The sequence below is a fragment of the Schistocerca americana genome, chromosome 4, assembly GCF_021461395.2.
Source record: "Schistocerca americana isolate TAMUIC-IGC-003095 chromosome 4, iqSchAmer2.1, whole genome shotgun sequence".
Classification (NCBI taxonomy): Eukaryota; Metazoa; Arthropoda; class Insecta; order Orthoptera; family Acrididae; genus Schistocerca; species Schistocerca americana.
Window position 1 is genome coordinate 170,912,942 of NC_060122.1, and position 16,418 is coordinate 170,929,359.

Here is a 16,418-nt window from a genome sequence, read left to right on the forward strand (position 1 = left end):
AGGAAAAGAAACAAATTGAATTTTTCAACAATGGCAGCAGGTGGAAATAACATATGAGTAGGAGAGATTAAAGAAACCTAAGAAAATCCTGAACTACAACCCATAAGAAAGGAGAGATAGACAGTAAAATGCCACCCTTAAATGTGTGAGAGGAGGGAAGCATTTCAATTAGCACTGATGCTGAGTGAGAAAAAATAAGCACTTTCTCTAGTTCTGTCTATAGTTGGACAGTGGTAATAGTGAATTCTCAATCATACCTTTGGAGCAACTTAATAGTTTGGTCCTCCACCATTCACAAGTACGAAGATGAATGAAAACTAGAAAATTTCAGTCACAGTTAATGAAAGTTCACATAATAACTTAGCTGCTCCATATGATGGGGTACTCAATTTTGATATCCTCAGGGGTTGTTGCTTCAGGAAGTCCCAGAATTTGGTGTTGCTGTTGTACTAATTTTCAAATAAAACTCAGTCTAACACTTTTCTTGTCCTATATTGTGACTGATTATCATGTACATTGGTGGAATAAACATTTGGCCATCTGACAGCCTCCGAAACACTCTCACACAAACAGCTTCTGAAAGACAATAATGCAGACTGACTTAATGGCTTATAGTCACTTCCTTTTACATAAAACTAAACAATGAAACACATTGTTAAATGTGTGATTTACAAAATAACAATTGCAAGTCATTAGATGATTTTAGTTACTTATATAAAAAATTAGTCACATATTGTCCTACCTGTTCTGATACTCAATTTGTTACTTAGTGTCATATAAAATTTCAATGAACTTTTGAGTACAACATTTTAAATTAGATCTTAGGTAATTATAAACAAATCAGTTTGAATAAGATATTGTTGACAGTATTTTGGTTTGCTCTCAAGTAGAGCTATCATTTTAAATAATCATAATGAATAAACATCATAGCTTTTCAGAAATAGGGGAGAAGTAAATTTTCAAGAATATTTGGTACGACATGACTGCACAGTTCACATCACAAAATTTCAAAAATGGTTTATTAACAAATGGCTTACTCCCCTTAGTTGCTAATATAAATCGGGTAACACATTAATGTGAAATTTAATCTGAGATAGTGAACTCATTAGTACTAAATTCTTAAAGGGCAGTTTACTACTGTAACTGGGTAGAAACATAACAGTATAAAGTCCATAAAGTGAAAAATTCAAGCTAAATTGATCTCTTCGGAGAATGTTGACATGAGGAAGAAATTTCAGATAAGGATGGGAAGGTAGCCCCATTTCAACAGCTCGACCAAGGGAACAATGAACATAAATTTTGGGAAGACAGAAGAAGCAGATGCATAATTTATTTAGTGTGTGGCTTATAGATTTATATTTTACAGGTACATACAAATATGTTGATATGAGATAAGATAAAATGATATGAATCAGTATGTGTGTGTAATTTTTATACTTTTACTGGTGGCTTTTATTCTTACTACAAATGTTTGCGTAGTCTACAGACAATAGCAGAGTGTTCCATGCATAAAAGTGTGGTGCACGTGTAACATGTAATTTGACTTATTCTATCTTTCTTCTGTACACAGTATGCACATCTCCTTTTCTTAGCTGGTGGTTTCAGTGCCCTTCCTTGAACTGGTGCTAATAATGAATTCACTGACTTCTTTACTCCTGCTGTTGCTTTCCCAGATTGATGATGAAAGTCCGATGACTCATTTTTATTGGTAGCCAGCATCATCCAAATTATGTATGCATTCATTACACTTAAATTGATCATATTGAAAAAAAACACCAATGGCCAGTGCCTTTGTTTTCTCTTCACACTGTGGCATTGTGTCTTCTGGTCCACGGTATCAACGCCACTCTTTGTGGCACTGTATTTCATTATAACTTCAGGCTCCTTTACTTGCGACAATGACACCATTGGTTGGCCTTGAAGAAAGCTAAGGATGGTAACAAATTTGTTTCTCTTAGGAATTTAAGAGGCTGTCATCACATCTGATTGAAAATCAAATAATGTTTACTTCATGTGTCTTATGGTGTAATAAAATTGGCTAGCAGTTCACCTTTGTTTTTTCGGATAGTACTATCTAGCTTCTGACAACAAATAATGAGATAAATCAAGAGATGTAAAAACATTAACACACATGATATTATGTCCAGACTTTTCAAGTTCAACCACCAAGGTTTTTGCAACATTCTCTCCAAGTCACATAGCTCTGGTTTCTTCCTTCTTTCTCAAATACACTTTCATCTTCCAGCAGTAGCTTTTTGCACTGTTACAAATTGCTCAGAACTTTGTTCCATATCTACCAGGTATTGATGGGATGTATTGTCGAAATGGACAGTAACTTCAAAATGTGACCAACTGTTCATCCATGACCATGCACCATTCTGGAATGTAGGCATCCCAAAGGGTAATTTCCACATCTCAGAATCTTCTCTGATTGGTTCCAATTTGTCACTTGACCTGTATTCACTTCAGGCTGCTGCATTGTCAAAACGCAACACCCTCAGAATAGCATGGAAGTGGTTGTGAGGTGCAATTTCATTGAACAGTGGTTGGCCATTCTCAACACTCCAAAGTTGACTGATTTCTTCATTTCTTGACTTGTAAACACCAACCAGGATCAGAACACCAAGAAACTTTTTGAATTCATGCATATCTATATCCACCCAATCCTCTTAAACGATTTGACTGTCCTTGTTGGTCCACATACACACTTTGTCAATGAAACAACAACACAAAACAAGATTCTTCATTATCACAGTTTCTAATCGAATAACATGTAGGTTTCTGGTCTTCTTTCAGTACACCCTTCTTGCCCCACCTACCAGAAATTCCAGCTTGAGGAATATTTCATTCCCATTACAAGAAAAGGTTAAGTCACGCTTGACAGAATTTGCACTAAATTGTTTTCTTCATCTTTGTGAAGGAATTCTTCATGAGCCTCATCTTTGTGTAATTATGAGTTTTCAGTGACATCTAACTCATTATCATCTCTCCAACAATTCCCTTATCTCCTCATCTAATAGTCCTCTTCTCTGTAACATTTTCAGTTTGTAGAACAGACAGCTGTTATAAAATACTGCACCAAAATAAACATGTGCTTTTCACAAGGAGGACTGTTGAACACTGAAAGAATAACAGTGTGAATCAAAAATGGAAAATGACATAACAGATGCTGCGCAGACAGACATCTGGTTGTGTGAAAACTGCTTCTAACCGCATGGACCTGCGAGGCCCGTACAGGAGGAAATGTGCACCAACACTTTAACACAAAGCCATAAGTAAATTTTTATAATTTTTTTCCAGAATTATGACTAACTTGACAAATTAGGATAAGTCATAAATGCAAGCTTTGGGAGCCATTTGCTCCTCCTCCTGCCAGAAGGACTGAAGGTGGAGGAAGGGGGCGAAAGAAATGGGCTGGAGAGGCTTAGGGGAAGGAGTAGAGTTCAGAAAAGTCACCCAGAACCATGGGTCATGGAAGACTTACTGGATGGGAGATATATACTACTTCTCAGTTTTAGCTTCTGTTCTGTTATTTCTAGGTGTTTCCTAAATGTTGAGGATCTGTTGAAAGTCAAACTCAAAATATTTAGGGTGTCAACAGTGCATAATCATTGTATGCAAAACAATGTCATGACTTTAGTGAAAAGATTTCATTGTGTTTCAGTTATTTCATTCTGCAAAATTGAAGTTCTTGATAGCAAATGGAAGAAATAATTCCTTTCAGCCTTTTAGGTAGGTTACTATGGCTTCTTTTCCATGTGATAAAATTGCTGCAGGTGATACTGATACCAACAGTGCTTGAAGCTTATGTTTCCTTTCAGGAATGAGATTGCAATTTGCAGAGGACATGAAATGAATTTTAAATAAGACACAAAATTCTAAGTGTTATGTGAAAATGGATAAAAAAAATAACAAACATAAGTTATTTGACAAGAAATAGTAATGGTAGGAAATATACTTAAGAGAGAACACCATCTTTGCCACAGAACACAATTGTGAGACTTAATTTACAGATATGCCCTTTCCAATCCTAATGATACTAGAGAAGAGGAATGCTTTCACATGATGGGCACCTGCTTCATTTTGAATGTGTAGTGGCATCCCCAGGTCCATCACCAGTGGCCTGCTGCCATGAGTGGTCAAGACATAATAGCATTTTGGTTCTTTGGCATCAATCAGAGATTGAATTCTGAAGCATGCAGTTTCCTGTACTTCGTATTGTACACTGAAGTTTGTAGATGAATCCTAGAGTTGTTTTTGCACCTACCAGTCTCCTAGAATGGTGACACAATCTGCAGCAAAGAATGCACCCCATATCTAGATGATGTAGTAGTTTTTACAATCTTCTCCATCCATTTTGTACTGCTACCTACCTACTTCCAGCTTCCTAAAACATTAAACTGGCAGCAGGAAAGTGATGTGTGGTGCCTTTTGGTCTGTTCTTACACTTACGTTTAAGAGCATGTATTGGACTAGCTTTCTGTCTGAAAACATTTTACTTACTTAGTGACAATATTTAGCACAGAGAAACCACATGTTATGTGAAAGGAAGAAAAGAAACATGAATTTGAAAAAAACCAACAGTAACCTGAAAATTATGAAAGACATGGACTTGATTGAAACATCATAGTTATTTATGTTGAGAAATTTTTTAAATGGTGTTGATATGAAATTTCTGGTATTGCATTAGTTGACTATATATTTATTTACATTGCACTAATTGGTATTTTATGCAGAGTGACATTTCCATTATTTATAAGTAAAGACAAATGTTGTAAAGTGGAGATTGTAGCAGGGAATTTTCTTAGTATTGGTAGCCATGTGATTGAATTGATGATTTATGTTTCAACCACCGGGAAAACCTAACTTTTCACTAACAATAACTGTATTCTACAGAACGGATTCTGATGCTGAACTCCAACTGCTGAAGGAAGCTAGTTTGGCAAGCGGAGCTTTCAGAGCTGTAGTGTGTAACCACTGGGCCCTTGGTGGTCTGGGAGCACTGGATTTGGCTGATGCTGTTGTTGAAGCTTGTGACCAGCCTTCCAGTTTCAGGTATTTAATAATGTTTTGTTTTCTATCTATAAATGAAACTGTAAAATAATGTTACAGAGCTGAAAAATATTAAATTGTCATGACATACATTTTGAACTTTAACAAATATTTAATTTCTCTTTCCTTCACATTACTATGATAATATTGACACATACAGAATGTGACTGAACATTTTACTTTATGAGTTTAATACTTGGAGGGAAGGGGGCACAGCATAATCTATTAATTGAATTTCATTCTCCATTTCTGTTATCTCTGACTGATATTCAGTTTTTTGCCTGACATTTAGTCTCACAGTGCTTTTCAGCCGAGTCATATATTGGTAACATGTTTCAAATTTCAAATCACAATAGGTTGTGAATATAGCTGATAGAAATATTGTGCCTTGCAATATGGTTCATTTAAAAGGGATCAGTTTTAAAATTTTTCTATCGGGCACCTACTCCCACTGAGCATAGTATAGTAAAAGTCAATAATTACAGGAATGGCATCAGAAGTCAAGATAAAGAAACAAGAAGTAAAGTCATTTGTCAGAGGTAGAAAAATTACTGATTTCATTTCACACTTTTGTAGTGAATTGCAAAAATATAGGTTAAACATATAAACAATTTTTATCAAATAAATCACATTAGTGTTTTCTAATATAAAACACAAAACATCAGCAGTCAGTCATGCATTTATTGTTGCTTATTGACTTATTGCTGAAGCAATGTGGTTGTCCACTGCTAAAATTCAATTTTTTTCTAGTAATCTCACTGGCTCCATTCAGCAGAAAGGGTTTGCTAACATGAAATTAAACATTATTTTGTAGTATAGGTAAACCAATCAGAATACTGGTAATGATATGGGAGCCAGTGCAAAAAATGTCATTGCAGTTAACATTCAACACTGCCAGACATACAACATTGAAAACTACCAATGTTTGAAAATATAGTATGCATACATAAAAGTTTACTCACCAAGTAGTAGCAGGAGAAAATACATTATGAAAGGCATGGAAATCTGTAAACCTTTGAAGGCAGTGGCTCCTTATTCTGGCAGAAGACTGGTAGAGCAAAAAAGAGAGACGAAAGAAAGGGCTGGTGAGGTTTTAGTAAATGAGTAGAGTTATGGAAAAGTTGCCCAGAACCCTGGGCCAGGAGAGACTTACTGATGAGATGAGAAGGAAAGACTCTGAACTGTATATCGTTTTCATAATTTTTCATTGGTTTCCTTTACTGCTTGCTGTGTGTACAGACTGAATGACTCACTCTCTTCTTCACGAGTGTCTTCCTTTTGACTCTTACAACTGCAGTCTGGTTTCAATAGAAGTTGCAGGTAACCTTTTGCCCAATGTATTTTATCCCTGATATCTTCAGAATTATAAAGAGTGTATCCAGTCAACCATATTAATCTTTCATTTTCCCTAAATCAACAAATGTTATAGTGGGTTTGCCTTTCTTCAGTCTACCGTCAAAGCCTATTTGTAAGGTCTGTATCATTTCACATGTTCTTACACTTCACCAGAACCCAAACTGATCTTCCAGATCAGCTTCAGCCAATCATCCAAAGGTTTCTTTCCAGCTGGTCATAGGTTGTGTTCCGAAAATGAACAGCATAGAAACAGAAGTGATGACACTTTCTGCAGGACCTGGCCATCATTTTGCAGGACAGTGCTCAAGCACGTACAGCACAAGCTTTTACTGATTTGTTTGACTGATGGGGCTGCTAAGTGCTATACCACCTATTGCACTCCCCTGACTTAAGCCCTCGTGAGTTCAACTCAATTTCTAAACTGAAGGAAACACTTCACGGCATTCGCTTCAGAACTGCTACAAATTCGCCAGGCAATAGACCACGCCGTTTGAACTGTCAACACAACTGGCACTGCTAAGAGTATCCTATGACTTCCACATCGTTGGCAGTGGGTTATACACAATGCTGGTGACTACTTGAAGGTCAGTAAAACTTTGAAACATGTATCTATTTTGTACGAGCTGTAAATAAATAGTTGCCACTATTAAAGTTCCAACCCTTGTAATTCGGGCCCAATCATCTTTGCACTGCCTCTACTCCATCTATAAAATACTCGTGCTTGGGAGTCCCAGAGTTCTACATCCCATCGCTGTGATTGAAAACTTTAGCCTTAGAGCAAGTATGCCACCTTAAAAAAAAAAATCTGTTCAACTCATACTCAACCTTGGAATACCACTAGCCATCACCACATCAAGAGCCTTTACCTTCAGAAACTATATGTCACCATTCTAGAATCCAGAACTTAAACAGAAACAGACACAACAACACAGTTGTGAACCTGCCCTCCAAAAGCCTCAGTTCCACAGATGTATGACCTTTCCCCACTCCCTAGTTCAGCCTTGTTGAGCTTTTTAGACATCTTCTCTCCTTCTAGTTTCTTAAGTGGAGGCACTTTCTGCCACAAATCCTATGAATCAGATTCATTCCAAAGCTAATACCGAACTCTACCTCACTAAATTTTCTCCTCCCTCTAACAGTGATTCACCGCAAGTCCTCCAGACTCATTCCCTGATGAGTTTTCCATAATTTCCTAACCTCTTTGCCTCATAAGCATTCTCCAAATCCCTCACTATGAAAACCAGCATCATATTAGCAGAAAGAATCAAAATCCTCCACCTAAAAACTTATCCCAATTTTATAATCCTACATGCTGGAAAAGGCTCCACCGCTGTTGTTATGAACTGCAGGGTTTGCACGACTGAGAGCATCCACCAGCTAGCAGCTATGTCCATCTACAAGTTCTGCCACATTAACCCTATTCCAATAGTCTAGCAGGATCTCCAGTCTCTTGTCAGATTCCAATAGTCTAGCAGGATCTCCAGTCTCTTGTCAGATTCCAATAGTCTAGCAGGATCTCCAGTCTCTTGTCAGATCCCTAGATCCATCTCAGAACCTCTCTCTGACTATCTCTCTCTTCACATTTACCACTCCCAGAACTCTGCCTTTTACATGCTTCTTAAAATACATGAATGCAACCAGTCAGAAAGCCCCATTGTAGCTGGATATTGTGTCCCCATAGAGAGCATCTACAATCTTGTTGACCAAGACCATCAGCCTATTTCCTGTAATGTACCCTCCTACATAAAACACACTAACTAATTACTCTACCAACTATCCACATTTCCTGTCCTTGTACCATCCGATGCTGTGCAGTGCCACCTCTCTTTGCACTAACATCCATAATGCCCATGGCCTTACTGTCATTGAACGCTACCTTTTGCTGTGCCTGACTGCCTCCATGACTCTAAACCCACACCCTCCTTTGCAGTCATCATGATCAATCCACACCCATAATTGATTGTCCTTTGAAGTCATTACCTGCAAACAAATCCATAGTTTGGCTGTAGGTAGCTGCATGGCACTATCCTATGCCAACCTGTTTGTGGACAGTCTGGAGGAATGCCTCCTAGTCACCTAGAATCCCAAAACTTCACGTGGTTCAGATTCATTGATGACATCAGGACCGACAGGGAGGACACTCTATGCATATTCCTCCAGAACCTCAACACCTTCTTCCCCATTTTCTTCACCTAGTCCTCTTCAGCCCAGCAAGTCACACATCTCATTGTTGACTTCCACCTAATGGATGGCTCCAATGGTACCTCCATTCACATCAAACCTGCCAATCACCAGTAATACTTCCATTTTGACAGCTATCAGCCTTTCCATACCAAGAAGTCCATTTCACACAGCCTAGCCACCTGTATTGTCACAAGCAGTCCCTATCTAAATGCTCTCAGGGTATGGCAGAGACGTTTGCAAACCAAAGTTATTGTCCTCACATTGCCTAGCAACAGATCTCCTGCACCCTTTCTCCCCAGTCACCTACCATTCCTCAATACCACTGATTGGCCACAAATGAGTGCCCTCCTTGTGACTTAGTATCACCCTAGACTGGAGTGGCTAAATCATGTTCACCGCCAGGTTTTTGACTATTTGTTGCCATTCCCTGAAATTAGAAATATCCTCTCCACTATCCTCCCCACCTCTCCTACTGTGGTATTCTGCCATCCGCCCAGCCTGTTACACCTATCCTATACCTGCTTCCAACTCTTTGCCCTTTGGCTTATAACCCTATAAAAGACCTAAATGCAAAGTGTGTCCCATACATCCTATGCCTACCATCTACTCCAGCTCTGCAACAGGCATTTCCACTGCATAAAATGTGGGCCATATAGCCTACCAACTTAGCTTCAATTACTGTGTGGTGAACTGTGTGGAGACAACCACTAATAGGCTGTTTTTCCACATGATTTGCACTTCCAAACCTTGGACAAGAGACAGCTGGACCACCTAACTGCTGAGCATGCCATGCAACACAGTGTGCTCGACTTCAATGGCTGCATCATAACTGCTTTCAGATCATTGCCAGATTTTTCTGAATTGCGCATGCAGTAACTGTCCCTGAAACACATCCTTCATTACCTTCACACCATCCTCCTCTCCCCCTCCCCCCTCCCCATGATGTCAACCTTTGCTAGTCACTGCCATGTGCCTCTTACCCTTCCCTGTTCCCACTCCAACCTCACACACACTTTCTATGATCCCCACTACCCTCTTCTGCACAGCTCCATCAATGCTGCACCTACCACACACTATCCTGTCTAGTAATGGGATCAGCCAAATGAAAACAATCAATTCAGTCAGTTGTTGGAAGACAGTCAACTCATTCAGTTGTCATTGTATGTATCAGTTGAATTATTCACTCATTCTTTTGACTCAGTCTGTGGGAGCAACCAAATGAAAGCACCCAACACAATCCATTCTAGTTTTTTTTGTTGACTGAATTATTCATTCTTTCTTTTCAAGTGAAAGCAATCTTTAGTTTGTCTTTTGGTTGAGCTGTGCAGTCATTTGTTCAACTGAAACCACTCTTTAGTGTTTCAACTGCCTGAGCAATCCTTCATTCTTTTGAGTGCAAAACTAATTTGCTGTACTTTCATTAATTGAACTGAAGCAATGGTATATAATCAAGGTACACACTCTCCCAGAAGGTAGCCTTATACTGACAGGGTAAGTAAGTACATCTTAACTAAGTACTGAAAGGAGTTATTTTCTTTTTGTCATTTAAGACTGATTCATATATTTCAGTGTATTGTAGAAACTCAAAGAAACAGGACAACATAAAGCACAGGCACAGCTTAGTTCTTAACAGTGTGGCACATGTATTTAGGGCAACAGCAAAAGATATTGCATACAGAGATATGCTACATAGCAAAGAGATTAACATAAACATTTCACTTCAACACTTCCCTTAAATGTTAATATTTCTAAGTACAGCACTTAACATATTTCAGTTTGATTTTAAATATTCAAGACAGGTATATGGTATTGGTTTCATGAGAATATCTGCAGCTTGATTATTATCGGTACATGCTGGATAGCTAACTGGCCTTCTCGAATTTTCTCATCGATTTAGCACATATGAATATCAGTGTGCATTAATCTCTGACGAAATTCAGGATTTTTGACCAGTTGCATTATCAACAAGAAGAATAAGAACTCTCTCCACTAGTGAAATTTCTTTGTAGAGTTTGTATAGTCATATTGCTTCTCTTGCCCCTTCACTGGCAGTCAAATATTCCAGCTCAGTTGTTGACAATGATATGCATTGTTGCTGCTTTCTTGCCCAGGTAAAACTGCTCCCCACAAAATCTTGTAACATCTCTGATAGTGAGTGTCAAGCTACAGAATCACTAGAATAATCAGCATTAGTATATATCTCGGGTCTTTCATTTGCAGGACTAGCTACATACTTAATACCCAGTGACATTGAACCTTTGATAATTGTATGCTTTAGAATTCTTCTTAGCAAAAACTAGTGATTTTCCTGATGATTCTCTAAAAATTTTGACACACAGCTCACTTCACATGCTATATCAAGCCTTGTACCAAAAGCTAAATACATTAGACAGCAACTACTTCTCCATGTGGAGCATTTGTTATTTTATCATTAGCCAATTCATCTGGTTGTAGATATTGGTCAATTGGAGTTGACATAGGATTTGCCCCTGTCATATTAACTATCAAAGCATGTCTTTAGCACAATTTTCTTGATTAATCTCTATTGAAACATTCTTTCACATATAATGTTAATATTTAAGAAATACTGTACTGGCTCTAAAGTAATAATAGTCCTGAATTCAATGTCCTTCTTACTTGCAGATATTAATCCATCATTGACATACAGAAATAAGATCAATTTTATCATTGCAGTCTTCTTGATAGAAGAGATCTGCCTTACTTTACATAAACCCAAGATTCACTGGGAAATCCTTGAAAGATTGATTCCAGTGCTTCAGAGATTCTTTTAGTCCATATAAATTTTTATGAAGTTTGCACACCCAATCATTCCCAACAGTAAATCACTCAGGCTGCTGCATATGTATTTCTTCTTCTAGGAATCCACTCAGAAAAGCAGGTTTTACATTGAACTGCAGCAAATGACAATGTTCACCAACAGCAATCCTTAAAATTGCTCAAATTGTATCATATTTAGCAACACGACTAATTGTTTAATTATAGTCAATAACGTCTTGTTGACTAAATCCTTGGACAGAGAACCTTGCTTTAAAAATGTTATCATTAGATTTACAGTTACTTTTGTAAACCCAACAGTTTCTAATGAACTTTTTATTTGGTGGCAGAGGTTCCAAAGTCCATATAGCATTACCCTCCAGTGAAGCCATTTCTTCCCCCCATTGCTTTTATCCAATGTTCATGGTCTACATATTTAACAGCCTCTGTATAATTTTCAGGCTCATTTACTCAATTAGATAATCTTATTACTTCAGCCATTGCTATTTTTCAATTCTCTGTCACTAGAACTTGCTTCTGCTGGTTCTTTAAACACACTTGCATCATCTTCATGGTGAATTTCGAATTCTTAGCACCTGTATCAGTTAGGACTAATGCTATTCTCTCTCCAGTTTTCTCAGGTTCAAAGACAATATTCTTATTCTGAATAACTCATTTTTCCGATTCAATCCACACTTGAAAGCCTTCAGTGTGATGAGAATAACCAACAAAAATTCTTAGTTTTCCTTTTGGATCCCATTTCTTGTACCTATTCTTTGGAATATGAACAAAATACTTTGTCACAAAAATATGAAGCTTACTCAGCTGTACTGTGTAATCTTACCCTCCTTCACATCACCTCTTGATTTTCACTCATTTCCTAATTAATTTTTTTAATAGCTTTGAGAGGAGTAAGATTTACAAATAAACTTTTTTACTTATCTTCTTTTCTTGTAGTTGGCACCAGTTCGTCATGTCTAGGGATTGGTTCTTGAGGCTGAAATTTTTGACATTGTAGGTTCCAAATGACATGATAATGTTTAAGTAATGTTTATTGTGTCACATTTTTCTATATCACACCACCTTTATAATTTCCATTTCATTTTCAAAAATTACATTGTTATTGCTAACATAAACACATCCAATCAAATAAGGGGCATGCCCAGTACTTCATTCTGCAGTACTAACTGTATTCCAGAGAGTTTACAAATTTTGTTGACAAATGAATATCCACCAATTTATGTCATTGTTTTATAAATGAATCCAGAAATAAATTTAATGAATATCATCAGATTGGACAATTATAATAATAGGAATTTGAAGTATGCTAGACATTTCATAATTTCAAATGTTTCTAAAAGAAAAGTAATTTTAACTGTACATATAGAGCTATTATGTATCGATTGTGTCTTTTTATACATTTTAGCCTGAAATATACCACATCGTGTACAAAATCATATGAAAATATTTTAGAAAAACAGATGAGTTAATATTAACCTATACAAGATTTGAAACTATTTTTGGTATCGATTACTTCTGTTGAATAAAGGTAATGTTAGAGGATGGTGTCCCTTCACTACTGTCTTTCCAGTTCATGCCTCGTAGGGTTCCAGGTACCACTTCTATTCAACAAATAAACAGCGAACAGATGCGTTTATTGCTTCTGCACACAAAAGCTTAGGCAGACCCTGAGCTAGCAACATGCTTTCAGTGAATTTCACAGTAGTTCAGTTAGTATGCTCAGCACATCTGTTCTGCTCTTGAAAATACATATTTATGATGAAGAGTTGAGCACCATTTAATTTCAACAAATCTTGAACTCCAGTATTCTCAAATTCCCTTCTGCCATGACACTGAAATGCTTTTGGTGATTGACCACAGAAATTCTTCACAATGGTCAGCATTTCCACAATCTTCTCTTCAGTCTCGGACTTCTGCTTGAGAAAATATACCATGTGTAGTCTTAAAAAATCACAGGTAGAACATGCAAAATATTCAGCTCCTCCCAGAGATTTACACTCTATAGGTCCACACAGCTCAGTGTGAATCACTTCTTTAGGTTGGATAGCACGCTGCTATCATAACTGAAAACTGGTCCAGTGCTGCTTCACCTTAACAAAGGCCTCGCAAAATTCTTCGCCAAAGTCTTCAAATTCAAGAATTATTAGACCTGATGTTTGCTTTGATGAACCAAGTATTCATGCAAAATTTGCAGAGGTTCCTTTCATGCAAGATTTACCTTAGGATAACACAGTTGCATTCATTTTGTCACTCGAATCAGTGTCTTCAATGAACTGGCCCTGTGTATCCCACATGCTTTAATGATGCCATAGATTTGAAACTCACACTTGTCTTTCAGAGAATGAAAGTCTAATCCATTGTCCACAGAATATGACACAGAAAAGATATTTCTTCGCCCTTCTGTAATATACAAAAGATTATCCATGTGGCGTAACTTCCACTGTCCATGGACAAAAGCTTCAAAATCATTATTCCCTTTTCCTAGTGTGTTTATAGTCAAATCATTGCCCATACATATCTGCAGTAGGTTTGCAAACTTAGTAAGTGATTTGTACCACTTGATTTTCTTAACTGTGTGATTCATTGCTCCACAATCAGTGATCCATGAGTCCTCATCTGATTTCACACTAATTACTTCACCAAGGAAAGTCTGGTCTGGCAGTTCACTTTCATTTTTTTATGGACACTTTTTTGTTTTTGTTTGACACTTGGACACAGTCTTTTAATATGACCAAATACACTACAATCAAAACTTTTAGGCTTCATTTTGTTTGTCAAATTTTTGTACTTATTTTATGAAGTAACATTCCTGAAAGTGACACTGTCTGCATTTCTTATTTCCTTAACATTTGCTTTTGTAGCAAACAGTGCAACTAATTCATCGCATTTCTCCCTCTGATAAGCACAATGATTTTCATCAAATGTCAACAAATCCATCGAATATTTTAGTGCCTTTTGATCTTCAGATCTTGCCCATCACGACTGTCACAGACTTTGATAAATTCAGGCAGTGTGTCAAGTAATCACACTATTAATTGGGTTTCATGCTGAATTGCTGCATACAAAGAACCAAGTTTTTGAAAAGAGCGAGATCTGTCACCATGTCATCACTTTAAATCATATAAAAATTGAAAAATTCTGATTGAATAGGATGTGCAGCTTGCTTTGTTTTCTGTTCGAACATGGCATATAGCCTATCTCACATACCTCATACACTCTCACATGCAACCAACAACAGCATGAATTTTTCTTCAACATTTCTAATAATAATCTGTCTTGCTGGACAATCAGCTTTGCCCCACGTTTTTAGCAAAGCATTGAACACATTTATTTGGGATTTTGTAGCATCTCTTGGGAAAGCCGTCAGTTCTTGTACATTGCCAATACACATCTTGTATGCATCGTCTGATGCACGTAATATTTCTCATACCCCAAACTTCCATATCATGTAATTTTCAGTGCAACACAGTTTCTCAGTGCCATGGAAATCCATTGTAGCCCATAGAACAGTTCAGATTTAAAGCTGCAAAAATTATGCACAAACATACTGCAAAATTGTTCGCATATAATACCAACTGTGCAATTCACCCAACACATGCAAATGCATGAAAGATGTCATGGTATGCACTAAAACAGTACCCAATTTCTTTCTTACAACTACAGACTGGGCCTGTAGCCTTTTGCATAAACTCAAAGAGAAGGGGACAACATAAAGCACATAAATGGTGTAGTTATCACAGCATGACACATACATTTAGGACAATAACAAAAGATATTGCATACAGTGATATGCTACATAGTAAAGAGGTTAATATAAACATTTCACTTCCAAACAGGGAACCGAGTTGTTCCAGCTGCAATCAGCATGTAACTGATTAAGCTTATGTATCATTGGCAGTAGGCCTGCCATCTCTTAAATTGGGATAAAATCTTCAAAAACCCCAAACATTTCAGTCAAATTCGGTTATTTTCCCAAACATATACAATCTGTTGAAGGCCAGTTGGCCAGTGGACACAGTACCATGTGGGACTGGGGACCTTTGGGAGGGGGGGGGGGGGGGGGGGGCATGTTTCCTTGTTTGTCTTTCAGTGATGACATCAACATGCACACACCTTGTACTGATCAGTAGCTATGGTCCATACTATGCATGAAAAGTAAGAAGGATTTTTGAAATCAGATTACAGAGATATTCGTGTTCAAAGATAGTACTTATTTGTACACTACTGACCATTAAAATTGCTACACCACGAAGATGACATGCTACAGGCGCAAAATTTAACCGACAGGAAGAAGGTGCTGTGATAAGCAAATGATTAGCTTTTCAGAGCATTCACACAAGGTTGGCGCCAGCTGCGACACCTACAACGTCCTGAAATGAGGAAAGTTTCCAACCGATTTCTCACACACAAACAGCAGTTGACTGGCATTGCCTGGTGAAACGTTGTTGTGATGCCTGGTGTAAGGAGGAGAAATGCGTACCATCACGGTTCCGACTTTGATAAAGGTCGGATTGTAGCCTATCGCGATTGCGGTTTATCGCATTGGTCAGGATCCAATGACTGTTAGCAGAATATGGAATCGGTGGGTTCAGGAGGGTAATACGGAACGCCGTGCTGGATCCCAACGGCCTTGTATCACTAGCAGTCGAGATGACAGGCATATTATCTGCATGGCTGTAACGGATCGTGCAGCCACGTCTCGATCCCTTAGTCAACAGATGGGGACGTTCGCAAGATAACAACCATCTGCACAAACAGTTCAATGACGTTTGCAGCAGCATGGACTATCAGCTCGAAGACCATGGCTGCGGTTACCCGTGATGCTGCATCACAGACAGGAGCGCTTGCGATAGTGTACTCAACGACGAACCTGGGTGCACGAATGGTAAAACATATTTTTTTCGGATGAATCAAGGTTCTGTTTACAGCACCATGATGGTCGCGTCCATGTTTGGTGACATCGCGGTGAATGCACATTGGAAGCATGTATTCGTCATCGCCATATTGGCTATCACCCGGCGTGATGGTAT

At 37.9% G+C, this 16,418-nt stretch overlaps 1 protein-coding gene across 2 annotated transcripts in view; it reads left to right on the forward strand.

Annotated features, from left to right (window-relative positions):
- Window positions 1-16,418, forward strand: part of LOC124612501 (C-1-tetrahydrofolate synthase, cytoplasmic) — a 163,410-nt gene that overhangs the window by 120,103 nt on the left and 26,889 nt on the right. For both annotated transcript variants that reach the window (XM_047140742.1, XM_047140743.1), the window contains exon 17: window positions 4,897-5,055. In XM_047140742.1, the coding sequence (XP_046996698.1) occupies window positions 4,897-5,055 (159 nt within the window). The remainder of the gene's footprint in view (window positions 1-4,896; window positions 5,056-16,418) is intronic.